This window comes from Aethalodelphis obliquidens, unplaced genomic scaffold (genome assembly GCF_003676395.1).
Source record: "Aethalodelphis obliquidens isolate GAN/ISIS:26980383/991018 unplaced genomic scaffold, ASM367639v1 scaffold17, whole genome shotgun sequence".
Lineage (NCBI taxonomy): Eukaryota > Metazoa > Chordata > Mammalia > Artiodactyla > Delphinidae > Aethalodelphis > Aethalodelphis obliquidens.
The window spans coordinates 8,908,521-8,936,378 of record NW_020837961.1 but is presented as its reverse complement, the minus strand read 5'-3'; the positions used below and the strand labels follow the sequence as shown (position 1 = coordinate 8,936,378).

Sequence of the window (27,858 nt, the reverse complement as noted above, 5' to 3'; positions counted from 1 at the left end):
ATGACGATCTATGCCTACAAATATGAATAAATGACCAATGCTAAAGTATATCTGGCCAAAGGAAAAAAATGTATGCACAAACTTATCATGTAAACTAGAAAGGGCTTGTTACCATATTATCCGTCACCCTCTGTGATGGTTAAATGGTATGTGAAATTTTGGCTTAGCTATGGTGCCCAAATGTTTGGTCAGACACTAACCTAGATGTTGCTGTGGAAAGTATTTTGTAAACATGATTAATGTCTATAATCATTTGACATTAAGTAAAGCAGATCACCTTCAATAATGTGGGTGGATCTCACTGAATCAGTTGAAGGCCTAAAAGCAAAAACTGAAATTTCCTGGAGATGAAGGAATGCTGCCTCAAACTGTAACACAGAAACCCTGCCTGATTTTCCAGCCTGCTGGCTGGCCCTACAGATTTCAGATTTGCCAGCCACCAGAATCACACAAACTAATTCCTTAAAATGAATCTTCTTGTAGACAGGTGATATGGATATATACACAGTTGGCTCTGTTTTTCTAAAGAGCACTAACTGATGCACGTGTTCCCCTCACAAAAAAAAAAACTAAAAAACACCTGCATTATTAGGAAAAAATTTTATAAGACAAATCCCATTATAAAAAACCACATTGCTATATACATGTGTATGTCTGTACACATACATATTTAACAAAGATTGATCCAAGTTTTGACTTAATGTCAAACAATGTCAAAAAAATTTTAATTCACTGATATTGGTACAAGCACTTAAACCGGTTTCGGTCGGGGGTGTAAATTGCATTACTTTATTATGTTGAAGAAGAAAAGAAGAATGCAATCATAGCAGGCCCCCATCTTTTCATGGCCATAGTCTAAATCAGAGGCAACCATCACTTTTGGTCCCTAAGGAGTCCTAGGTCTGACTGAGAGCCGAGGAGTCCTAGGGCTACGCTTACACAACGCAAACGATCCACATGGTGCCTAAAATTCACCTTTTTCTCCTAACAGTTACATTATAAAACACCTAAACTGTAAGCATACATCATATGTACTCTTGAGACAGTTTTAAGGCAATTTTACTTTTAGATGGATTAAACCATAGTATTTCTTTTTTCGTATTAGTCATCCATTTTATATACATCACTGTATACATGGTCAATCCCAATCACCCAATTCATCACACCACCACACCCAACCCCCGCCACTTTCCCCCATTGGTGTCCATTCGTTTTATCTCTACTTCTGTGTCTCAACTTCTGTGCTGCAAACTAGTTCATCGGTTCCATTTTCTAGGTTCCACATATATGCGTTAATATACGATATTTTTCTCTTTCTGACTTACTTCACTCTGTGTGACAGTCTCTAGATCCATCCACGTCTCTACAACTGACCCAAGTTTGTTCCTTTATATGGCTGAGTAATATTCCATTGTATATATGTACCACATCTTCTTTATCCATTTGTCTGTCGATGGGCATTTAGGTTGCTTCCATATGACCTGGCTATTATAAATAACGCTGCAGTGAACATTGGGGTGCATGTGTCTTTTTGAATTATGGTTTTCTCAAGGTACATGCCCAGTAGTGGGATTGATGGGTCATATGGTAGTTCCATTTTTAGTGTTTTAAGGAACCTCCATACTGTTCTCCACAGTAGCTGTATCAATGTACATTCCATCCAACAGTGCAACAGAGTCCCCTTTTCTCCACACCCTCTCCAGCATTTCTTGTTTGCAGATTTTCTGATAATGCCCATTCTAACTGGTGTGAGTTGATACCTCATTGTAGTTTTGATTTGCATTTCTCTAATAATTAGTGATGTTGAGCAGCTTTTCATGTGCTTCTTGGCCATCTGTATGTCTTCTTTGGAAAAATGTCTATTTAGATCTTCTGCCCATTTTTGTATTGGGTTGTTTGTTTTTTTAATATTGAGCTACATGAGCTGTTGATATATTTTGGAGATTAATCCTTTGTCCGATGATTCATCTGCAAATTTTTTTTTCCCATTCTGAGGGTTGTCTTTTCGTCTTGTTTACGGTTTCCTTTGCTGTGCAAAAGCTTTGAAGTTTCATTGGGTCCCATTTGTTTATTTTTGTTTTTATTTCCATTACTGTAGGAGGTGGATCAAAAAATTTCTTGCTGTGATTTATGTCAAAGAGTGTTCTTCCTATGTTTTCCTCTGAGAGTTTTATAATGCCCAGTCATACATTTAGGTCTCTAATTCATTTTGAGTTTATTTTTGTGTATGGTGTTAGGGAGTATTCTAATTTCATTCTTTTACATGTAGCTGTCCAGTTTTCCCAGCACCACTTACTGAAGAGACTGTCCTTTCTCCATTGTATATCCTTGCCTCCTTTGTCACCAGAAATTAGCTGACCACAGGTGCATGGGTTTATTTCTGGGCTTTCTGCCCTGTTCGATTGATCTATCTTTCTGTTTTTGTGCCAGTACCATACTGTCTTCATTACTGTAGCTTTATAGTATAGTCTGAAGTCAGGCAGTCTGATTCCTCCAGCTCCGTTTTTTTCCCTCAAGACTGCTTTGGCTATTCGGGGTCTTTTGTGTCTCCATACAAATTTTAAGATTTTTTGTTCTAATTCTGTAAAAAGGCCATTGGTAATTTCATATGGATTGCATTAAATCTGTAGATTGCTTTGGGTAGCAAGGTCATTTTCAAAATATTGATTCTTCCAACTCAAGAACATGGTATATCTCACCATCTGTTGGTATCATGTTTAATTTCTTTCATCAGTGTCTTACAGTTTTCTGCATACAGGTCTTTTGCCTCCTTAAGTAGGTTTATTCCTGGGTATTTTATTCTTTTTGTTGCAATGGTAAATGGGAGTGTTTCCTTAATTTCTCTTTCAGATTTTTCATCATTAGTGTATAGGAATGCAAGAGATTTCTGTGCATTAACTTTGTATCTTGCAACTTTATCAAATTCATTGTTTAGTTCTAGTAGTTTTCTGCTGGCATTTTTAGGATTCTCTATGTATAGTATCATGTCATCTGCAAACAGTGACAGCTTTACTTCTTCTTTTCCAACTTGTATTCCTTGTATTTCTTTTTCTCTGATTGCCATGGCTAGGACTTCCAAAACTATGTTGAATAACAGTGGTAAGAGTGGACATCCTTGTCTTGTTCCTGATCTTAGAGGAAATGCTTTCAGTTTTTCAGCATTGAGAATGATATTTGCTGTGTGTTTGTCATATATGGCCTTTATTATGTTGAGGTAGGTTCCCTCTATGCCCACTTTCTGGAGAGTTTTTATCATAAAATAAAAATTGTGTGGAATTTTGTAAAAAGCTTTTTCTGCATCTATTGAGATGACCAGATGGTTTTTATCCTTCAATTTGTTAATATGGTGTATCACATTGATTGATTTGTGTATACTGAAGAATCCTTGCATCCCTGGGATAAACCCCACTTGATCAGGTGTATGATCCTTTTAATGTGCTGTTGGATTCTGTTTGCTAGCATTTTGTTGAGGATTTTTGCATCTAAATTCATCAGTGATATTGACCTGCCATTTTTGTTTTTGTAGTATCTTTGTCTGGTTTTGGTATCAGGGTGATGGTGGCCTCATAGAATGAGTTTGGGAGTGTTCCTTCCTCTGCAATTTTTTGGAAGAGTTTGAGAAGGATGGGTGTTAACTCTTCTCTAAATGTTTGATAGAATTCACCTGTGAAGGCATCTGGTCCTGCACTTTTGTTTGTTGGAAGATTTTTAAACACAGTTTCAATTTCATTACTTGTGATTGGTCTGTTCATATTTTCTATTTCTTCCTGGTTCAGTCTTGGAAGGTTACACCTTTCTAAGAATTTGTCCATTTCTTCCAGGTTGTCCATTTTATTGGCACAGAGTTGCTTGTAGTAGTCTCTTAGGATGCTTTGTATATCTGCCATGTCTGTTGTAACTTCTCCTTTTTCATTTCTAATATTATTGATTTGAGTCCTCTCCCTCTTTTTCTTGGTGAGTCTGGCTAATGGTTTATCAACTTTGTTTATCTTCTCAAAAACCAGCTTTTAGTTTTATTGATCTTTGCTACTGTTTTCTTTGTTTCTATTTCATTTATTTCTGCTCTGATCTTTATGATTTCTTTCCTTCTGCTAACTCTGGGTTTTGTTTGTTCTTCTTTCTCTAATTCCTTTAGGTGTAAGGTTAGATTGTTTACTTGAGATTTTTCTGGCTTCCTGGGGTCAGCTTGTATAGCTATAAACTTCCCTCTTAAAACTGCTTTTGCTGCATCCCACAGGTTTTGGATCATTTTGTTTTCATTATCATTTGTCTCTGGATATTTTTTCATTTCCTCTTTGATTTCTTCAGTGATCTCTTGGTTATTTAGTAACGTACTGTTTAGCCTCCATGTGTTTGTGTTTCTTTCCCTGTAATTGATTTCTAATCTCATAGCATTGTGGTCAGAAAAGATACTTGATATGATTTCAATTTTCTGAAATGTACTAAGCCTTGATCTGTGACCCAAGATGTGATCTATCCTGGAGAATGTTCTGTGCACACTTGGAAGAAAGTGTAATCTGCTGTTTTTGGATGGAATGTCCTATAAATATCAATTAAATCTATCTGGCCTATTTTGTCATTTAAAGCTTGTGTTTCCTTATTAATTTTCTGTTTGGATGATCTGTCCATTGGTGTAAGTGAGGTGTTAAAGTCCCCCACTATTGTTGTGTTACTGTCGATTTCCTCTTTTATAGCTGTTAGCAGTTGCCTTATGTATTGGGGTGCTACTATGTTGGGTGCATATATATTTATAATTGTTATATCTTCTTCTTGGATTGATCCCTTGATCATTACGTAGTGTCCTTCCTTGTCTCTTGTAACATTCTTTATTTTAAAGTCTATTTTATCTGATATGAGTATTGCTACTCCAGCTTTCTTCTGATTTCCATTTGCATGGAATATCTTTTTCCATCCCCTCACTTTCAGTCTGTATGTGTCCCTACGTCTGAAGTGGGTCTCTTGTAGACAGCATATATATGGGCCTTGCTTTTGTATCCATTCAGCGATCCTGTGTCTTTTGGTTGGAGCATTTAATCCACTCACGTTTAAGGTAATTATCAATATGTATGTTCCTATGACCATTTTCTTAATTGTCTTGGGTTTGTTTTTGTAGGTCCTTTTCTTCTCTTGTGTTTCCCACTTAGAGAATTTCCTTTATCATTTGTTGCAGAACTGGTTTGGTGGTGCTGAATTCTCTTAGCTTTTGCTTGTCTATAAAGCGTTTGATTTCTCCATCGAATCTGAACGAGATCCTTGCCGGGTAGAGTAATCTTGGTTGTAGGTTCTTCCCTTTCATCACTTTAAGTATATCATGCCTCTCCCTTCTGGCTTGTAGAGTTTCTGCTGAGAAATCAGCTGTTAGCCTTATGGGAGTTCCTTTGCATGTTATTTGTCATTTTTCCCTTGCTGCTTTCAATAATTTTTGTCTTTAATTTTTGCCAATTTGATTACTATGTGTCTCGCTGTGTTTCTTCTTGGGTTTATCCTGTATGGGACTCTCTGCACTTCCTGGATTTGGGTGGCTATTTCCTTTCCCATGTTAGGGAAGTTTTAGACTATAATGTCTTCAAATATTTTCTCGGGTCCTTTCTCTCTCTCTCCTCCTTCTGGAACCCCTATAATGTGAATGTTGTTGTGTTTAATGTTGTCCCAGAGGTCTCTTAGGCTGTCTTCATTTCTTTTCATTCTTTTTTCTTTATTCTGTTCTGCAGCACTGAATTCCACCATTCTGTCTTCCAGGTCACTTATTCATTCTTCTGCCTCAGTTATTCTGCTATTGACTCCTTCTAGTTTAGTTTTCATTTCAGTTACTGTATTGTTCATCTCCGTTTGTTTGTTCTTTAATTCTTCTAGGTCTTTCTTAAACATTTCTTTCATCTTCTCGATCTTTGCCTCCATTCTTTTTCTGAGGTCCTGGATCATCTTCACTATCATTACTCTGAATTCTTTTTCTGGAAGACTGCCTATCTCCATTTCATTTAGTTGTTTCTCTGGGGTTTTATCTTGTTCCTTCATCTGGTACATAGCCTTATGCCTTTTCATCTTGTCTATCTTTCTGTGAATGTGGTTTTTGTTCCACAGGCTGCAAGGCTGTAGTTCTTCTTACTTCTGCTGTCTGCCCTCTGGTTTGAATCCTGGTTCTTCATTTAATAGATTTCTATATTGGTCAAGTTACTTAACTTCTCTGTGCTTCAGTTTCTTGACCTGGTCCGATATGCTGAAGAACAGCAGGATCTGGCACTCTTGTCCATAAGCACTTTTCAGCGAGCGCTGAAGGTAAATAATAATAGTGAGTAGGCAAATAGCTGCAACCGAACCATAGTTTTTATAGGAGTGTTTCATCTCTAGTATTATTAGAAAATGACTAGCAATTGGGAGATTGGGATTGACATATATACACTAATATGTATAAAATGGATAACTTATAAGAACCTGCTGTATAAAAAAAAATAAAATTTAAAAATTTAAAAAAAAGAAAATGACTAGCAATTTTTAATCTCTAAAATTAATGATGATATTATTTGGCATAATTCTAAATACTTGGTAAAAAAAGTATTAGTTTTCCAAACTGAGTTTAGTTAAGATGGTTTTAGAAAACTTTTGCTTTATTCATTTTTTAGCACTTTTTAAAATTCCTTCTTCTACATCTAAGTTATTCTGACTCCATATTTTTCTCTGAGTTATATAACTAGCTTTGCCAAGGGGTAAAAATCACTAAAATATATAGCTTTTCTTTTTATGTTTCATAATTGAAACATTCCTGCTGGCAATAGGTACAAGAAAAAAATCAAAACAGGAAAGAGAAACAGCATGATGTACAGGATAGATAGTAGTTATACTTCAAAAATGTGAAAAGCAGAATTATAAAGTGAAAATATCCCCCAGGAAAAGGCCCCACAACCATTTTCTATGGTTCATGCACTTGAAATACAGGGAATTTCTGACCAAAAGGAAAACTGTGGTACCTAAACTATTCTTGCACTGTCCCAATAAGGGAAGATATAGTCAGGTACACAATTTACCTACATCATGTAAAAGTGATCAGTAAGTCAATATCACACCAGTGACAGGATGACTTCCATGTAAACAAAAGTTTTTCTATGATGACATTATCACTTATTGCCACACTGAACATTCAGAACAATGAAATGTGTGATCGCAAGTTCCAGAAGCCTTAGAAAATGAATATGGAGTGAATGTTCAGGATGCTTGTTTGAGGACATGACAAACCAGACAGTCCTTTGGCCCCCAATCTCCATATCAGCCTATGCTACTTTCCTTAAACCTTACTATCCCCTAACGCCCATGGTATGTATGCCATAGTTCCTCCATTCCTTTCATTTTTTTCAAGACTTTTGGCCATTTTAGGTTACTTGGTTCCAAGTTAAGAACACATTTTCAGTCCATGAAAAAGCCATGGAGGGCAGTATTCAAAGTGAGCCTAGATGTGGTTAGCACTGGGAACAGTTCACACAAGATGTACAATATTCAAGTCACTCTTAAGCAGTATTCATTCATTTATCAATTACTGAGCATCTTCACATCACAGAGTTAGATGAGCTGTTTGAAAAAGAGAATAAAGCACAGAACACCTGCCCTCATTAAGTTCACAATCCAGTGGGCATGAAGCACAAACAAGCAGTGAATTATGATACTTTAAAGGGAGATTTGATAATGATATATACACAGGCTGTTACTGACACTCAGAATAGGCTTCTTACATAGGGTTGAGGTAAGCATCCTTGAATTTTACATTTGAATTGAGCCTTGAAGGACCCACTGGAATAAACCAAATGATGGAAGGTTAGTCATTCCAAGTGAATGATGCAGCATCTGCAATGTCAGGCTCTATGATTAGCAGAAACAAAAACAACAAAGTATTTTGCACAGTTTTGCAAGAGAGGATTTTGGCAAGAGTCTAGTACCCTGGATAGCTCCCTTGCCTCAAAGGTGACTGGAGAGACTGAGGTCTAGCAGATTGGAAGGGGGGCTGAAGGATCTCCAGAACTTCAAATTCACCAATCTATCCTATATTAAATCTCTTTGGCTTTTAAGATACATCATCGAATCATTTCCTGCGTTAGACTTCTGGGGCTACATTTCGTGTGTCATCATCCAATGAACCTGATGCTCCTCAGAAATATCCTGGGAGGCAATTCCTTCCTACTCTTCACTAGATAGTTAATGCTAGACTGTCTTTATCCCTTCAGTGTTTTGAGCAGCACTTGGACCTGGCACCGTCACCATTTCCCCCTGTAATTCTTCATATTATACTCTCCCTCTGATCAACTTAGACCCTCCCACTGCAGGGCCCTTGATTCTTTCAAAAGGTTGGCTGGTGTTGTTGAAGAAGATATCTCCCAATACCACCATATTTACGTCTTGAGGTACACTGCAGGAACTATCCCTCAAAGTTAATTTTAACCATAATGTTGCTATAAGTTTATACGTTTGCTGTGTACAGATCTGTAATGATTTTTTGATGGCCCTGTTTAGTAATCTATACTTTATGTTTAAAATTACTGCTATAAGAGGTACACTCTAACTTTTAAGTAACTCACTTATTAGTGAATACGTTTAGTTTTCTTGGGTCTGTTTGCACATGAATATAGTATTAAAAATTGAAAACAAAGTCAAATAACTATTCTTGAGCTATCTGCCCAGTAGGTAACATTCCTTTGAAAGTTTAGGAATCCTGGTGTGCAGATCCATTGGTTTTGTTATCAATAAGATATTTTGAAACTTTACCTGAAATAAGTTACTCTTAGTCTGCATTTCTAATACTGAATTTGAGTTTTATTTAGAGGTATGGTTTAGAGGTATGTTTTTCCTTTTCTTAACCTTCTCATCTGATGTCTTTTCCCTTTCAAGCTTTTCCTGGATGTCCTAAAGAATACTGTATCTTAGAAAAGAGTACTCACTAAACACATTTCATATATTCTGGCTTAATGACTTAATGTTCTGGTAATCTGTATACCTATAAATAACAAAAAACAATCAAACAAAAATACTTGAGGAAGAATTGCCTAGAATGTCAAAGCCTACATCTGCATTTATTTCTGTCATGTTTTTACACTTGTTTTGATTTTATTTGTAAACCTTACATAGGTTTGTGATATATCATTTGCTGCTACTGCCAAAACCAAACAAAAAACAAAAAAGCCAAATACACAACAATAACAACTCACTAACAGAATCACAGTATTTAACTTTGCAGGAAAGAGTTCATTGCAGTGAACAGGTACATAAGAAATATGACACGCCAGTCTGAATTCAGTTGATGAGGAAGGTGTATCACTAAGACTCCCAGAAAAGTTGAACTAAGGTAGTACACCTGGCTTAACAAACACGTCCTGAACAAAGGAATACCTCTAGGTTTCATTAACAAATGGGGAAAATCAGAGAAGGCATCACACAGTCTGAAGTATGTTTCTTCAGCTGTTTGACTTTCCAAACATGTCATATTCAAATAAGGTTACACAAGAGAATGGAGAAAAGCCAGATCATCTTGAAATAAACCAGTGACTTAGAATAAGAGAAACAGGCAAACACTAAAGAATCAAACCAGACATGGAAGAATCTGTATTCCGTTCATGTGGATTAAGCTGTTAAGGAGCCACAGGAACCATAGGAGGTACACTCTTCTTGAAACAGACTGACTTATTCATAATAAGTATTTACAAAATGTCTGCTGTCAATGATGATGAATGAGGTAGCTCTACAGTGGGACACAGCCAGATAAGGGAAGATAACATGTAGCAAAATGAGGCAGTCTGGTGATGGTCAGAACCTGGAACTAGACTTGCCCTGTAGTCTGAAAAGCACTTTACAACCCCAGCTCAAAGTACTTCCAGGAAGTCCAACCAACCTGTGTATCTGGGGGTGGGGCAACATGCCGTAAGTGTCTGGCATCATGGAGGGCCAAGAGTGGGCCCTGGAAATGAAGCACACCTCTAAGAGCTGGAAATGACAGCCAGGAAAGTAATTACTAGGGCAGCCGGGGGGGAACCTGCTGGCAGATGAAAAGGGCGCAGGAAGTGCGGTGGTTTAGAAGCATGATCCAAGTCCTTAAAGAAATAAAGAAGGCTCTGTCAGAAGAAAAGAAAGGCCTTGCTCAAATGCTATGAGAAATGGTGATATCGAGTAAGTTATCAAGAGGCAGGGGAAAACATTAGGTGAGAAATCAGTTTCGGTTATTAGAAAGAGGCATTACTGTAAACACATTATAACATTAGAGCTGGACAGCAAGGGTGGCTTGATGTTAAGTCCCAACATGTTGGGCGAGAAGTCAGTCAATCTTGCTCTACACAGAAGGATTGGTCCTAAATCAGGGGCATGGCTAAGGTTCCAGTTAATGATTAAACGATTCCAGCAACAGAGAACAGGTACTGACAAAATCTACAAAACCTCTCACCTAAGAGACACACTCAGTGAAACACCAATTTTTTTCCTTTTGATATTAGGCATCTACTTTTATTCATGTTATTGACTGATTTAAACACATTATGAACTATATAACTTTGTCCGTTAGTCTAGCAGAGGGCTTCAGAATAACCAAATTTAACTGTCCATGGACTTCTACAGAATTAGAATACTTAAATATTTTTAAATATGCCCTTTGCTTCAAACATTTGAACATTGACTAAACCCACATTTAAATAAATAAGTTGAAGATTAAAAGCCAAAAGAAACTAAACTGATGTGATCATGTAATTTTTTTTTTTCTCATGGGAGACAGCTGAATTAACAGACTGCACCTAAGGTCAACTTTGCTTGAGCAAGGTTCTCAAAGCTTTGTTGATCTTTTCCAGAAGATAAGCTGCATATCTCCAAATATGAAGAATATCTAATACCTTAATATTCTCTGCATAAAGGCACTCATTCTTTTTTTTTTGGGGGGGGGGGGCGCGGTACGCAGGCCTCTCACTGTTGTGGCCTCTCCCGTTGCGAAGCACAGGCTCCGGACGCGCAGGCTCAGCGGCCATGGCTCATGGGCCCAGCCGCTCCACGGCATGTGGGATCCTCCCGGACCAGGGCACGAACCCGTGTCCCCTGCATCGGCAGGCAGACTCTCAACCACTGCGCCACCAGGGAAGCCCGGCACTCATTCTTAAAATTATACTTGGTTACATCTTAAATTTCCACTAATAAGTTGGGAGATTCTGACCAGCTGGGGTAAAAGAATTGTGATTGAGTGGCACTGAGGGTAAAAAATATCAGTACTGAAAAGAACAATAAGAAGACGGGAGCATCACCCTTAGAAGTCCTCCATCACTTCTTCCAATCACCCAAAAAGCAACAACAGCACTGCTGAAGATAGTGGCAACACGGTGAGTACTGCACAGATATTGCTGGGCCCTGAGTCAAATCAGGAATAAGAAGAAAATACACTCCTTCACGTTTTCTGTCCACTGGTTTCATAATTTCTTCATCATTGTAAAAAAAAAAAAATCAATGTTTGGTGTCAGTAGCTTTGGCAGAGCACAGAACAGAGTGTCAGTTTCCTCATCTCTAAAATACACACAAAACTTTATAATGTTAAGAGAATTGCATGGCATAACATATATGAAGTGTTTAACACGGAAGACATGTTCAGCACATTATAGCCATTGCTGCTGTTGTTAATAAACATCTCATAATTTGCAAAATATAAAGGAAAATAACGCCCGTGTTTACATATATTCTAGGACTCCCTTTATTTTAAAATACTTTTTAAAGTGTCAGTCTTTGGAAAAACATAAAATACCCTTAGAACGAAGGCAGACAGTTATTCAGCCAATATTTATTTATGTGTTGGCCACTGTTAAATCCTGATGATTCTGAACCAATCACACAAATACACATAAAATTAAACTGCAATGAGTACCACAAGGTAGAAGAACATGGAACTAAAACAATATATAATAGGGCAACTAATGTAGCAAAGGAGGCCAAGGAAGGTTTCCTTAGAGAAGGGATGATTGAGCTCATATCTGAAAGGCAGGGGTTGGGGGAGTGGAGGAGGGAGGGAGGATGAAGGGACAAGGATACTAAGAGAGACACAGGATTTGAACACATTATCTTTAATCTTGAAGGATGTACAGATGTGGTCTAAAATTTATTTTAGTAGTAAGAACATTTGAGAGAACATTCCACACTGGTGAAGCTATTGTTGAGCAGCTAAAATAACTGTAGTCTTACCCAGAGAAGATGATTATAAATGCCAAGACGAAAAATATCACATGAGTCAACAAAACTAAACAAAAAATGGTCAACCTTTGTACACTGTGCATATTTTTTGCCTTATAAGTGACTACCAATAAGGTCAGTCTGAGGTCATTACTGTCCAGTTAAATTCCACACTTATGTATTGCTTCCCCAATCAACAACAAACGTGCACAGGAATTAGAAAGTCTTTTTGTTTTTGTTTTTAATTAAGATGTAATTCTTCTGATGGAGAGTGTAATATTTTCTAGGTCTAAATAGTTAAAGCTTAGTTATCTCTACCAGTTGAGGAAAGTATTTAGATACAAAATAGGTAGAAAACACAGTCTTCAAGTTTCACTATAAGATATTCGAGGTCAGTGGTTCTCAAAGTTTAGAGTGTGTGAGAATCATGTCGGGGACCCCAGCGCAGAGTTTCTGGTTCAATCATCCAGTGGAATTGCATTTTAACGAGTTCACTGGTGCTACCGCTCACGGAACCGCATTTTGAGAACTACTGCCCTAGGTTAAGAATTTGCCGTTAGGTAACAAAAATATTTCCTTATAAATGACGTTTAGATTTTATTTAAGATCAGAACACAGTTACAGTGTTCAAATATTTTAATAAGTTCAATTAAAATTTCAAAATTGTTAGTACAGTGTAAATAACACAAAACGAAAAAGTACATTTTAAGTTAATCTAAATATAGGGCCAGGAATTTGGCCAAACAACAAACTGTATCTGTCAAAGACCTAAGCAGAAATGTTTTTTTTTTTATTGCAATACCACAGACCCTAGTAAACATTTTCAACCACCACTTTCTTTTTTTGCCATTTTGTTTAGCCCACATATGAAAACAGCTTAAAATGAAATACAGTCATTTTAAAGTGAGAACTGATAGCAATATGCTGGTACTGTATCAACTGCAGCTTAGACTAGTCAGCTTTACATTTTTATAGTTAGTTTAAGCTACATATTGAAGTATGTTTCTTTCGTTAGTGTCTTTCATCAATCTCCTCATCTTTTCTCACTGCTTCTCCCACCGCAGACTTCATGTTTTATTGTTAACTGACACTCTCGCATAGTGAAGATAATATTGCTGATAGAAGCATATGTCCTCAATATAAAGCAAATAGATTTTGTCACTATCCAGTAAGGAAATCACACAGAAGCTGTCAGTCATATAGTAGGAGAGATTATCAAAGTGATACACCTTTGACATATAGTCCAAAACCAAACTCAAAAGAGACCAATTAACAGATACACTGGTCTGTACTTTGACTACATTGGAAACCATCCCATTCCTGCATGAATATGAAATAGGTGATTTAATAGGATTTTCACTTCTGTAATAACTCCTATCTATTCACTGTTGACAAAATATATATGCAAATCTTTTAATTCAACTAATCTGAAAGTAATTCTACTCTGTTATTTATTGAAAGTGATATCTAATATTTGTACTATTTCCTTATTGTCACCATAACATACTTCTCAGGTGTCATATTGAATAGACAGGCTCAATGTCAATTCAGATCTTTCCCCTTGTGGTCTTAAAATGGGGAAATGCATTTTAAACAGTTTTGTGTTTGCTTTCTTATATATATATATATATATATATATATATAAACAAATATATATACAAAAAGCAAATAACTAAGTTCAAAATGCTCAGAGACAGAGCATGCTCTTATTAGTAATACAATCTATTTACCAGAAGACAATTAAAACATCTTTAAAACTGTCACTACAATTCTAAAATTGTTCCCCATAGGCCCTACATCATAGCTATATATTCATGGAAAATAATGTAAAGATAGATTAACTATTATGCAGATGCATTCTAATAACTTTAAAATAAAAATATTATAGAAAGTATATTAATGAGTTACACATTTTATATGAATAAAATATTAAGCATTCAATGACTGCTCACTATGAATACAGTTGTTCTTTTACATACCTCATACTCTTTCCTTTAGAGCAAATCTAAGGAGAATTGGCTAAGGATGTAACTCAAACACCTCACTTCATGTACATGCCACCTTGTTATTAATACGAAATGCAATACTTTAGTGTGATGTGGTATATTTAAATATTTAGAGTAATTATTCTTTATAAATGCATATAAAGCACATTTTTCATTAAAAGGCAAGATAAAATCAAAAATTTGTCTTCTTAGGTACAGAAATATTGACAATTCCAAGAATGCAGCATACAGAATGTTGTTCATCAAAAAAAGACTCACCTGCACTTTGCACAACAAATTCAACCACTTTGCAATATCAAAATCTATTTCAAAACAAACTTATCTTTCTTAAATCTTATGTTCTTTTCTACAATTCCAGGAGACTTACATCTTATACCTTATATTCTCATCCACAAGCCACTAATCCTATTTATCCTTTAAGATCAAAACCAAGCAAGTCTTACCTACGCCGGAAGTCTTTTCAGACAAAATCCAGTATGAAATGTTATTGTCATGCTCTGAACTCCTGCAGTCTTCATTAGACATGCAACCTCTTATTGTCAAGGTTTGCTACCTCTGTTCAACCATGCGCATCAGATTTGCCCCAACTGGAGAGTAAGCTCCTGAAGGGCAGGAAGCAAGGAAGTCCTATGTTCCTCTCCACAGTACCTAGATAGTATCTTGCACATGACAGGCCCTTTATTATGAACACTATGTGATAAAATGCAATAAGGAGTTCAATATCTATAAAATGTAATATTTTTTCATTTTCTACTTCACAAGTTTGATATAAATTAACATTCTACAGTAAAAAATTCATTATTAAAATAATAAACAGTTGCTGATTCTCTAATGGTGTCAAAGAAGTATCCATAAATGTGACTTTTAATGACTGCAATAATATAATTCATCAAGCACATTTTAAAATTCCCCATTACTTCTACATTCCAGTGATTCAGGAAAGTGAAGGTAACAGCCCTCAGAGTGCGGCGCTCAGTTCAAGTTTTAATGTGATATATAAAAACTGCACATGCTCCAATGCTAAAAATGTATTTTAAACCAACATGAATCTAACCAAATCAAAATAACAAATCCTTAACACTGCTTTGTCTTCCAAATAAACAGGACTGTTAAGGAAAGCTACTTTTGCACTGGAAAAAAACAATAACAGTTGGCATGTTTTGATCAAAATAAGGAGCTCCTTAATTAATACCAAATGAAGACAAATCACTCTGACAATAAGTTGGTCAGTCTACTTCTCTTTCTTCTCCGTGAAATTACTGAACCGACGGTTGCAATATGGAATTTCAATGCTTTAAAAACACTGTACTTGGCAGGTGCTTAAAGACATCCCAATTTAAAATAATAAGGACACTGTCCTACTATCTCCGTCACAACCCCGTCATCGGTTCCATGAAAACACAGGTTGCTACTTTTAAGAACAAACATAAAGTTGCTAAAGCATAGTTGGCAGACACTGTCCTAAGGCATTTCCAAGCTTCAAGTCATGTCTTTGGAATTTTTGCCTGTCATAAAGCAAAAAGAAACCGAAACAAATTAATTATGTTGTAGACTAGATTAATAGTATTTTAGGTCTTTTCTTAATAGCTAGTTGTAATTCTCATCAGTAATAATCGATATAAACTCACTAGGTGTCTGCTTCTCTTTCTTCCCCAAGTCTTTTAATAAAACCATCTTTATGGTAAAATGTGTGCGCATTATTTTTAATAGCCTTTCTTAGGGGTAGAAATGGAGGATATGCGTTACATATCACTGGGAAGGTATTCAATTGTAAAGATATTAGAAATGAAAGCTGTTGAAACCAAGTAGGTACTTTCTGCCTGTAGGTGTTGTTATTGGTGGCCTGAAGAGGTAGGAGGAGTGTAGAATAAGTACATACAAACATTAAAGGGCAAGAGATAGGTAACTTCTAAGAAGCATTTTTTTTCTACCTGTAAAATGACAAGTGATTTTCTGACTTCCTTCACCTCATATTCAATGCCCCACGATGGGGAGGGGAAATGGAAAGCAGAATTGCTTCTAATTCTGAGAAAGAAAAGGGGAGACATGGGAGAGAGGAACAGAGAGAGAGAGGAGGAGGAGAGAGGGCGAGAGAGAAGCTCAGGAACCACGGAAGGAAACCCGCAGAAATTTCACAACTCTGCCATAAATAGCCTTTCTTCTCACTCTGGATACCTCGTCCTCTACATCAGCAAGGCTCAGCCTCCACGCGCAGGGCAGCACCATTCACAAATCCCTCCGTCACCCCATCTCGCACACCTGCCCCTGATAGCACTGCTTGTACGAGTCCTGGGACACATGCCAAAAGGTGACGGGAGGCGGAGCAAGGGGACACCTGCGGTTTCAGATCGGGACTGATTTCCTTTCCCGGGGAACCAACGCTTTGATTAGTCAGGAGCGCGAACGCACACACACACACACACACACAGACACCCCTCCCTGGAGCCCTTGACACGCCACCACAAAGCAATTTGTTCACGCTAAGTCGCTGCTGTTCCTGCCGCCGCTGGGGAGCGTCTGACCCCCAACCCAGGAAGCCAGCGCCGGAGAACGAGAGGGTGGAGGAGAGAGGACGTCCAGGCTCGGGCACTGCGGCTCCCCGCCCCCTCCTTCCTCTTCCCCCTCCCACGCCCCCGCCCCCGCCCGGGCGCCCGCAGCCCCCGGCGTCAGCGCTGCCCGGCCGCCCCTACCTGCGGGAAGCGAGCGGCGAGGGAGGGGAGCGGCCACCAGCCTGCGCCAACTCTTGCCTTCTCGGCCGGCCGCGCTCCGCATCGCCCCGGAGTGGCGGCCGCGGCCGCAGGGAGCCGAGCGCTCAAGAGCGCGGAGGAAAAGGCCACGCAGCACGCGGGGAGTCGCGCGCCGGCGGAGAAGCGAGCCCGTCCGCCTCCCTCCCTCCCCGCCCTCGAGGCCAGGTCTCCGCGCCGCGCACGCCGGGCCCACGGCCGGCGCCCCTGGCCTGCTCGCGGGCTGCTCCGGGGCGGCCCGGTCACAGCTCGGCCAGCCGCCGGGCGGTCCTCCCGCGTCCGCCTGAGGCCAGCGCCAGTGTCGCGGCGACGCGAAGCGCGACCCTCCGGGCGCGGGGGCACCGGGGGCGTTACTACCTGGAGGGCTCCGCGGCGCTTGTTAGGCTTCTCCCGGGCACGCGGGGATTTCTGTCTTCGGAGCACGGGGGTTGTCCTTCCTGGCACCCCTCCTCTGACCTCCCTCCCTGCCTTGGCCGTTGGGCTCCTTCTCTCCACTCCCAGTTGAACAGAGTCGAGCTGCGTTATTTAATAATCCTCCTGCTGCTCTGCCTGAGCCACCGCTTCCCAGGCAGTCATGTTGTGGAGAGAGGGAGAGAGCGAGAGGCGGATTGGCAGTCGGTCGGCGACTGTTCGTGGTGAGAGAGGGAAGAGCGGAGCAAGAGGAGGGCAGGGGAGGGACGTGGGGAGGCGCTTCCAAGTGTGTGAGTGCGCGGAGTGCGACTGAGTGGGGGACAACGGAGCCACCTCCCGGCTAGGCCGCGCTCCGTGACTGTAAGGAGGGCGGCGGCGAGCGCAGCTTTTATAGGAGCGGAGCGGGGGAGGAGTTAAACTGGGGCGGAGGGAGGGGTTAAACTGGGGCGGGGCGTGGATGGCTCCGAGGACGGCACCCGGCCAACTGAGGCCGCGGGTTGCCACGCACTCATACTCTTGCATTTAACGCGCGCACACCCACTGCTGGCCCGTTGCTGAGTTTTCATTTTAGGGGAAGCCGCATCCTGTCGTGCTGACTTGGCTTTGCACTCAGCCCATCCTCATGAGTGCGTCGAGTCCAAGTGCATTGGCAGGTCAAAAGTGTTAGAGAGGGAGAATCTGAAGCTCTGCGAAGGGGCCCCGGTAATGCTGAAAATGCACTGTATCTTTTCTCTCCAAAACACCGATGCTATTTTCTTTCTCTTCCACCTCTCAGGGAGAAAACTGTGAGGCGTCCTCCTCTTTTCCTTCTCACCCAGGCTATTCACATCCTGACACATCTCTTACCTCAAAGGCAGCAAGAAACCTGGCTTCCTTTCTCTTAACAGATGACACCTCCCAACAAATATTTACAGCACTCAGTTCTTCTGTAGGATAATGGAAGCATTGGGACTGTGGCCTGGAGTGGAACTTGTGTTCCTGCACATAAGGTCCTCAACAACACAGGGATTACAAACAGAACCAGTTACCATTTTGACATCATTTGACTGATGGCCCTCTAGAGATATTTTGCCAGTTTAGTGGTGGAGAAGACTTCTGATGCACGGTGCTGTTGCTTACCTAGTTTATTTTCCCTTGGTCCTTCCTCCTGTTGCACTGCCTCATTTCCGTTTAGATTTGCCCTGGGTCCTGAACTCTCCCATTCATCCCCTTCTTTATCTCCACTCCTGTATATTTATGTCTTTAGCAGGCAATAAAGCAGATGGAGTGCATTTAACTCTGTGTGTGTGTGTTGGAAACATTTTTTACCCAATTTTGGTGGCTTGTAGGACCATTTCTAGATAGAAAATACATCCCCAGTGCTAAGTTTGGGCACCTGACATTACCTCCCTTACCCTCTAACTAGCCTCCTGCCCAGATTGTAGGGTCTTTGTGGTCTGATGCACTACTGTATTGGCAAACAGCTTCCAGGAATCAAGCAATCTATGCTTCTTTCAAGTTTGTGTGTGTGTGTGTGTATGTGTGTGTGCGTTCTAAATAATCTGGTCATAGTCTGACTTCTGAAATGTAAATATATTGAGTGTAAAGGCAAGGTGTACTTTTTGAATGAGTATTAGGGGTCGATGTGGATTTTGGTATGGGGACAACCCTGCTTTGGGGTGACAACTGTGGAAAACTTTTTTTTCATAAAGGTGACAAAAGGAAATTAAGAACATCTAGGAGGCTAGGGCTGACAACTCAGTTATTGTATCTTCTCTCTTTATTAGTAGCTATATCCACTGCTATGTCCTCAGGTTTTTGGTGTATGCCAGCTCGTAATATGTTCTCCATATATTTTACCTTTACCGTCAATTTTCTTTTGCCCTAATTCTTCCATGTCTCATACAAAGAGTTTAGAATCCATTAAAAGTGGCTTAAGTATATAATCAAAAAAGGGCAGCAAAGTTGGGACCAGTGGACAAATATATCAATAACATAAAAATACAGGACATGATAGCTCCCTTGATCAAGCATTGTTAAATGGATATACTAACAAAGGATGTTGAGATTCAATGTGTGTAGGCCCTGTGAAAAAGCTATTACCATTTCTTCAATTTTGTAGATCAGGAAAGTCAGGTTTGGGGAGGATAGGTAGTTAACATTAGGTCTCGTACAAATTAAGTGGTGCAGGGCTTCCCTGGTGGCGCAGTGGTTGGGAGTCCGCCTGCCGATGCAGGGGACGCGGGTCCGCGCCCCGGTCCGGGAGGATCCCACATGCCATTGAGCGGCCGGGCCCGTGGGCCATAGCTGTTGAGCCTGCGCGTCCGGAGCCTGTGCTCTGCAACGGGAGAGTCCACAACAGTGAGAGGCCCGTATACCGGTAAAAAAAAAAAAAAAAATGCAAAGAACAAATTAAGTGGTGCACCTGGAATTCAACCGAAGTCTGCCTTACACTACTGTCCATACTCCCTCCCATTCAGACCACCTGGCTTAGTTGAGAGTCTTAACAGTTTCTTTATAGCTTTCAATAATTATGGAGTAAGCTGATCTGCAACCCCTCAGCATTTTCCTTCTACTTCCCTCTTTTTTCTAATGCAAGAACGGTTTACAAAACTGTCCACCATTTGGGGGTTAAGTAAGGATTTAAAAAGCCCTTACTACTTGGATTTATAGATGAAAAAAGTCAGGAAACTCTTCCCTGAAGTCCTTACTAAAGGAATCCTGCTATCACTGCAAAATGAAACTTTGTTAGAAGACATATTCCTGATCTGAACTTTGAACCTAGCAAATAAATATGTAGTTTATTTAAGAGCTATAAATAGGCATTTAAGAAAAAAGTTTTTCACCTTTAAGGAGGATGCTCAGTCATATTGGCAAGTTTTTGGTTTTTATTGTCCCAGTTCTCTATTTAATTGTCACCAATAATGGTAATTTAATAATGACTCTATATTACACAGTTCACAATTATACATTAGACCAGATATTTCAAGGGCACTTTTGGTAACCACAACTGATTGTAATTTTCACACTCAATTGCATTCATAATTAGTGAGAACCATGAAAATCTGTCAATTGCCTTTATTCATTAAGGTAGTAAGTAAAGCCAACATTCCTTCCTTAATTTTATAACAATTTTGCTTGCCAAATAAAGGCCAGAATTCATACACACTGGACCAATAAGCCATATGAGAATATATAACCTAAAATACACTTCTGAAAAGTTGATTCATTTTAACTATTTCATTTTTTTGGTTGAAAAAAAATCTGTACCAGAAACCCCATTTATAAATTATAATGAACAACATTTCAGAAGTTAAGTAAATGAATTATTCTCTTTTAAGATTGCTTAGCGTTTCAAGTAGAATTTCCCACTTTGCTACATTTTCCTGATACAATTTGTGTTGTGATAGGAAAACAGAAAGTTAATGACTCTTTCCAGTTTGTTCATTTTCATCTCTTACGCTTGCTGCTGTTTGGTTCCAAGTGCATTTAACTGGCAACTTCAATGAAGATTTGGCATTGTACCATTTGATGAAAGCAGAAAAATTAGGTTGCCAATTACATATGTGCCCCTTATGTGCACTGAATTCCCACTGAAGTGATGAGCCAAATTAGAAATTTTCAGTAGTGGTACCTAAAAAGTAAAATGAGTGCCTAGGGAAATAAGGGAGATAATTTTTCATTCCAACCCCTACTACTATGATAATAAAAGTCATAAGATGTTTTAGAAAATGAATTGACTTTAAAACATTTGCAAAACAATGTTTGTAGATGAAGTATCAGAAAAAAATTTAAGTTGCATTTTTTCTGTCCTAGTTATTTTATCATCCCTTGATTTACTTCATACTCTATCATGATTATCCAGTCAATATGAAGAAAGTTAAATGAAGACCACTTCTCCCCTTTGCTTTATCCTAATTGTATAAAAGAAATGAAAAAAAAATTTTTTTTGAATATGGTATTAACATTTTGGATTTCTTCCATATTACTTAAAGGTAAAATATATTTTTGTGACAACTGTTGTAAAATTAAGGTGGCATTATGGGTACCTTATAGCAACAGGAGCCTCGAATGGAGATTGAGGCTGAAATTTGCACTGGATTCAAGATCAAGGACGGGTAAGAAAGTGAGGGACAGGAGAGAGGAGAAAAGAGAGGTGAAAAACTCTCTTAACTGGGGCAACCTGTCAGGTAGACAGAGCACTAGCAGAAAAACATTAAGACAGAATTATTTTTCAGAAATCTGGTAATGACTCCTACACTTGGTAAATTGTCCTTTTGCAGCAGAAATTCTGCCCGGTGACAGAACAGCAGGATCCATCATTGCCCTTGCTCTGTGGAGGAAACTAAAAGGGCAAGCAGGTCAACTGCCCAGGATTTCAGAGAGGAATCCTCTCCAGAAGCTAAGCCCAGATGACTGGGTCAAAATACTCACTGCATGAGCTGTCTTTGATCTGGGAACTACACAGACACCAAGGATTCGTCCCATGGAGCAGATGTGGTAGCAAGACTATTAAGGTGAAAGCATGTCACTGTCCTTGTCACTGGGCTACCATATCCCAGGTTTAGAAATCGATCTAATTCTAAGCCCATGGGCTGAAGGGGTGGAAAGCAGAGGATGTGGAGAGGCATTGCTTACCCAGCAACTGAGGAAATCCTTACTTTCCAGAGGAGAATATCCAGTTTAGAGGGCTGAAAAAAGTTGAGGTGGCAGAAGGAGGGGAGAACTAATGTCAACACTGATGTTCTCTGAATTTATGTCTCTCTATTACTTAAGGGAGATAAACTGTATTTAAAATAATGTTTATCAACATAAAACCAAAGGAGTCTTTATAAGCAGATTCACCAGTAGAAACTTTTCCGTGTATATAATTTCCTTATCTTTGTTTCTATTTCCAGATGTGATCAATGAGGTCTTACGGAAAATGATCTCAGGATTTCTCATCTTCATATGAGGTAATTTTCATGTTTGAATACTTGTTTTGTTCTGACTGCAATATTTTTTAAAAAATATTTAACCCAGTTAATGGTTCATTTGTTGATGTCTGTGAGTTACATCTATCAAAGTGATTTTTTTCACTGGACATGTGAGTTCTTCTATCATGATTGTCCCTAGGCATCTATGCATTTGTAGGCATTTCATTAAAATAAATAGAACTTGACACATTTTTTAGAGAGATCATCAGTTAAATCATCTCTAAAAATAGTATACTGATAAAATCTGAAACTGTAACAATAAATCATATAAATAGATCTAATTATAACAATAGAAGAACTATAACAAAATTGTAATAGTACTCTTTACTATTTAGATATATAGTAAAAATAGACAATGCTAATAAAATAATCTAAACCATATTAAACCGTTACTTAAGCAGGTTGGAAACTGGTCTTGACATCTGTCAATTTCTGTACTGGCAGTTTCACAAATGAGATGTCTTTTTAACAAAACATCACAGCAGGAGATACAGACATGTGAATTGTAATTAAAATGTGAAAAATGCATTTCCTAGCCTTTGTCACTTATATAAAGCTTCTCTTATGTTGTGAAATTCTACCCTTAGGAAGTTACACAAAGTGGAAATAATGTTTATTTTGCCAAATCTATACACTGTTGACCATAATTTTAACTTAAGTAATGAATGCATGTGCTATCATAAATTTAATTGTGGTTTCCTTATGTCTTGTTCACACAGTAATGAGATTCAATTATTTTTTAATCATCCAAATGTAGAAGATGAAGAGGAGTAATTCGTATATTTCTATTCAGTCTAGATCTGCTAAGGACTAATGTTATTGCTTTATATTTACTCAGCATTATATTCTGTATATAAAAATATATTGAATTTTATTCACTTTCTGGGAAAAAATAAACCTAAATGAGTGCTTAATTCTGTAATGAAAAAGTTGCCTAAATATTATATAATAGTTTTCCTGGTTTCATAGCATTTACATAAAATACAAACCAAAATATGCAACATAGGAGATGTAACTATGGTTAATGCTACATATTGCTATATATTGAACAAGTGCTCAAGAAATCAGTGGTAGCATAAATCAAGTTAACAACATAGTTTAAACTTAAAATGACACATTAGCACTCAAATAGATCTTAGTTTTTATTTTCACTCTCCATAACATCTTGAATATTTTCTAGAAATTTAAAGTTAGCATGTGTTCTTGACATTTGTCATGATGGGACTTATATATCCAAACACATTCACATCCCTGACTTACCTTTGGTGCAATGATGCTTTTCTTTGTACTGTTATCACTTACAAGTTTCCTTCAAATGTTAACATTTTTAACAAACAAAATGGGTATTGAGATAGGAGTGAGTCATTAAATCAGTATGTAATTATATGTTTCAAATACAAAATATTCCATCTCATTTTTATGTACTTCTTACAGTACGACATTGAAACTGTTGTGATGGAGTGTTAAGGATTATGTCCCTTCCTCTTAAACCCGAGCAGACTTTTGTGACTGCCAGCCCTAGAATATGGTGAAAGCGATGTTATGTAATTTCCTAGCCTAGGTCATAAAATTGCCATTTACTTTATCCTTGTTCCCAGGGACTGTTGCTCATAGAAGCTAATCACCTGCTGTACAGAAGCCATGCAAACTGTGGCAAGGCCCACATGGAGAGGAACTGATGCCTTATAACCCTCAGCACCATCTGACAGACTCCACATAAAACCAGCACCAATTTGCCAGCCATGTAGGTGAGCCATTTTGGTAATAGATTTCCAGCTGCAAATCTATCTACTCCAGCCAGCCATGCGGAGCAGAAACAAGCTGTATTAATTTTGATTGCTGCATACCAAATTACTGCAAACATCGTGGCTTCAAATAAGTAGCAATGTATTAGATCACGGTTTTGCAGGCCAAAATTCTGGCAAGGTGTGGCTAGTTCTCTGCTTATTATCACAAGTCTGAAATCAAGGTGTTAGCCAGACTGAGTTCTCATCTAGGGGCTCTGCGGCACAAATCAGCTTCCCAGCTCTTTCTGGTTGTTGACAGAATTCAGTTTCTTGCAGTTATACAGCTGAGATCTCTTTTTGTTTTACGTGTGCCTCCCTCCATCTTCAAGCCAGCAACAGCAGCTTATATCCTCATGCTTCAAATCTTTAACTTCTTCTGCCGACCAGAGAAAACACTCCCACTAGACTATAAGCCAATGGTGGGCCCATGACTTTATTTGCTTATCATATCAGGGCCTAGTAGAAGAAAAATAATGTGTCCTCAAGTGACACAAGGGGTGGTGCATATGACTGACGTTTTATTCTCTTTATCATTTCCTGAACATTATATGTCATGGTGAAGCCTTATTGTTCATTATTCCTTCAGGAGCCTTTGTTTTCCTCCATACCATTCTCAGTCTCTCGTATGTTATCTTTCTTCTGACTTGACTTTAAAAATGAAGGTTGCAGGCTTCACTGTAGCCACTCGACCAAGTACTATTCAGTCACATGAAGCAGTGTGGTGAGCTCTGATGCAACACCACAGCAGGTTGTCTTAGTCGGTTCAGCTGTTGTAATAAAACACAATAGACTAGGTGGCTTATAAACAACAGGAATTTATTGCTCATAGTTCTGGAGACTGGGAAGTCCAAGATCAAGGAACCAGTATAGTCATGTTCTGGTGAGAGGTCTCTTCCTGATTCATAATCAGTGCCTTCTAACTGTATCCTCCCATGATGGAAGCAGCAAGGGATTTCTGTGGAGTCTCCTTTATAAGAACACTAATTTCATTCATGAGGGTGGACCCTCATGACCTAAGCACCTCCAAAACCCCAACTCCTAGTACTATTACATTGGGCATTAGGACTTCAACATGTGATTTTGGGAGAACACAAATGTTCAGACCATAGCAAAGGTCAAGACTGTGGAAGATACAAGAAACCTCAGAATAAACTCAGCTGTCCCCAAGAGCTTTAAGTGATGTTGGGAATGAGATAAAGTACTTTGTATCACCATATTTACCTTTTGGACTCATTAATAAATATTTATTAGTTAATTAGTTTTCTCCTTATAATGTTTTCTCCGTATACTGTAGCATGTTTACGGGTGGAAGTTCCAGCCAATAGAATGTCACATCTCTGAAATATAACATGAGATTTTGGTCATCAGATGTTTATGGTACAAGGTTGAATCATAGGAAGTAAATACTGAACAATAATCTGAAAGGATAAAAATAAAAGAGGAGAGAAAAGCAAAACTCGTCATGAAATAACTCCACAAGTAGTCCTGAATGGAGAGAATTCCTACATAAATAAATCACAATCATTTATGTAGTCATGCATCAACAAGTGACATATTGATTTTTTTTCTAGAAAACCAAGATAAAAGTGACAGGCCGAGAGTCAGTTTAGGCATACTGAAGGAGCATTTCACTAACGGGATACATGAGAATAATTTGAAAATCTAGATTTACCGTGCTAATTTCTCACCAATCTTGTGTTCTTTAGTATCTATAAAACATCTTTACTTAGAATCATAAGAAAGTAAATGTGAAGGGATTTTAGTCATTCAGCAGATTTGTATTGCAGATGTTAAACAAACTAAATATTAGGGATACCAAAATTGAGGGGAAATTCTTGCAATTGAGATAGTCATAGAAACAAATAATTAGAATACAATGTACTGTGGAACAAAAAGGGTATAAAAGCAGTTACTCCTTGCTTTCAAGGAAATAACAGTCCAACAGGAGACATATTACAGCAAATGATTACAATAGTTACTTCTCAGTCCTCATTTTACTTTGGTAGATTTTGAATTGGAGTGACTTTGTACTGTGTTGATGTAGCTAAAACTGGAATTGTATTTCCCAGAATTCCCTTCCTGATACGGTTCTGCACTAAGGTTGGCCAAAAGAGAAGTCTTCATGAGATTTGGAAGGGAGAAATGAGGCAGCAGCTATGTTATGTGCTAAAGAACAGTGTAGGGAACCAGGTGGTCTTTTAGCTCATGCTCCTTGATCTGCTAGCTCACTTGTTTAGTTTGGGGCGGCAGCTGCATCTGCAGCTCCCTCAACTCCTGCCAGATCTCCTTTACCCTCTCAGAGTGTGTGGTACAAGTTCATGGGAGGTCCACTGTAAAGGTTCTTTCTGCATGTCGCTATCTGCATATCCCTTGTAATGTTGAAACTGGAGGTAGCAAGAGACAGATGTAGGCAGAGATGGTCTTTTAGGGGTACACTTTATACAGTTTGTCTTAGCTGATGTGGGTAGAGATTGTCTTTTGGAAATCCAGTTTATCCTGAGGATTCCAGTCTGTCCCAGCTGACCACCAGTCCACACAGCTTTTCTTCCCAACTGCCATTTCTCAGTGACTTTAAGTCCACCATTAGAGCAGTGGCAACAGACTTCCATAGGCTTCTGCCCAACTCCCACAGTTGCATAAGGTCTGAACCCTATAATAAATTCCTTATCCCATATCACTCATATTGGTTCTGCCTTTCTGTTGGGACTCACGCTTACATGAATATATTTTGTAGAAAACAACCACAGGAGTACTGCGGACTAGATGTAGAAGGTCAGGAAAGAGAAGAGTCAAAGTGACTAAATCTTAAATTAACATGATAATTTTAGTCATTTCCTTCCATTTGAAACATTTCTTCCATTTGGCTTCTGGGACGCCACAGTCCCCTGTTTTTATTCAACTCACTTCGATGACCTCTGCATTTGGAATGTTCCAAGACACAAGACTTAAACTTTTGTTTTCTTTTTATACTCATTTCTTTGGTGATCTCACTTAGGCTCAGAGTTTTAGTACCATCTGAATGCTTATGACATCCACGTTTGTATCTCTAGCCCTGAACTCCTAACCCATGTCTGACTTTCAACTTGATATCTCTGCTCATTTATAGAAGCATCTCAAGCTTAAAAATATACAAAGCCTCTGAATTCTTCTGAAAACCTGTTCTGTATGCCGTCTTCCCCATCATGGTCAATGGCAACTTCTATTCTTGCAATTGTTTGTGTTGAAGACCTTCAGGTCATTCCTAGTTTCTCTTTTTCTCTTACAATGCGCATCTAACATGTCGGCAAATCCTGCTGACTTTATGTTCACATTATATAGAGTATTCCAACCACTTCTCAAAACTTTCACTGTGTAACCCAGTTTAAGCCACCATCATCTTTCACCTAGGTAACTGTGATAGCCTTCTTCTTTTTTTTTTAATTAATTAATTTATTTATTTTTGCTGTGTTGGGTCTTCGTTTCTGTGCGAGGGCTTTCTCTAGTTGTGGCAAGTGGGGGCCACTCTTCATCGCGGTGCGCGGGCCTCTCACTTTCGCGGCCTCTCTTGTTGCAGAGCACAAGCTCCAGACGCGCCGGCTCAGTAGTTGTGGCTCACGGGCCTAGTTGCTCCGTGGCATGTGGGATCTTCCCAGACCAGGGCTCGAACCCGTGTCCCCTGCATTGGCAGGTGGATTCTCAACCACTGCGCCACCAGGGAAGCCCTGTGATAGCCTTCTGATCTCTACCTTACCTTTGTCCCTCATATTCTCAAAACAGTGGGCAGAACTGACATGTTAAAATCTAGGTC

At 39.0% G+C, this 27,858-nt stretch overlaps 2 protein-coding genes across 4 annotated transcripts in view; one reads left to right on the top strand and one right to left on the bottom strand.

Moving 5' to 3' along the window:
• CCSER1 (coiled-coil serine rich protein 1) overlaps positions 1-17,552 on the bottom strand; it is a 1,259,722-nt gene extending 1,242,170 nt beyond the window's left edge. For all 3 annotated transcript variants that reach the window (XM_027116919.1, XM_027116920.1, XM_027116921.1), the window contains exon 1: positions 17,276-17,552. The gene's annotated coding sequence lies outside the window, so the exon portion shown is untranslated. The remainder of the gene's footprint in view (positions 1-17,275) is intronic.
• LOC113625976 (translation initiation factor IF-2-like) lies at positions 10,274-27,517 on the top strand. The gene is made up of 5 exons (XM_027116950.1): positions 10,274-10,385; positions 16,566-17,553; positions 21,592-21,825; positions 22,207-22,263; positions 23,883-27,517. The coding sequence occupies exons 1-3, from the start codon at positions 10,274-10,276 to the stop codon at positions 21,608-21,610; spliced, it is 1,119 nt and encodes a 372-aa protein (XP_026972751.1). The 3' UTR covers positions 21,611-21,825; positions 22,207-22,263; positions 23,883-27,517.
• Positions 27,518-27,858: the final 341 nt, after the last annotated feature.

What these genes read in the sequence shown, in the direction of transcription:
- LOC113625976 (XM_027116950.1), top strand. Translation starts at nt 10,274, where the DNA reads ATGTTGGGCGAGAAGTCAGTCAATCTTGCTCTACACAGAAGGATTGGT. An exon ending in ATTCCAGCAACAGAGAACAG is followed by an intron (nt 10,386 to 16,565) that starts GTACTGACAAAA and finishes CGCTTTGATTAG; the next exon opens with TCAGGAGCGCGAACGCACAC.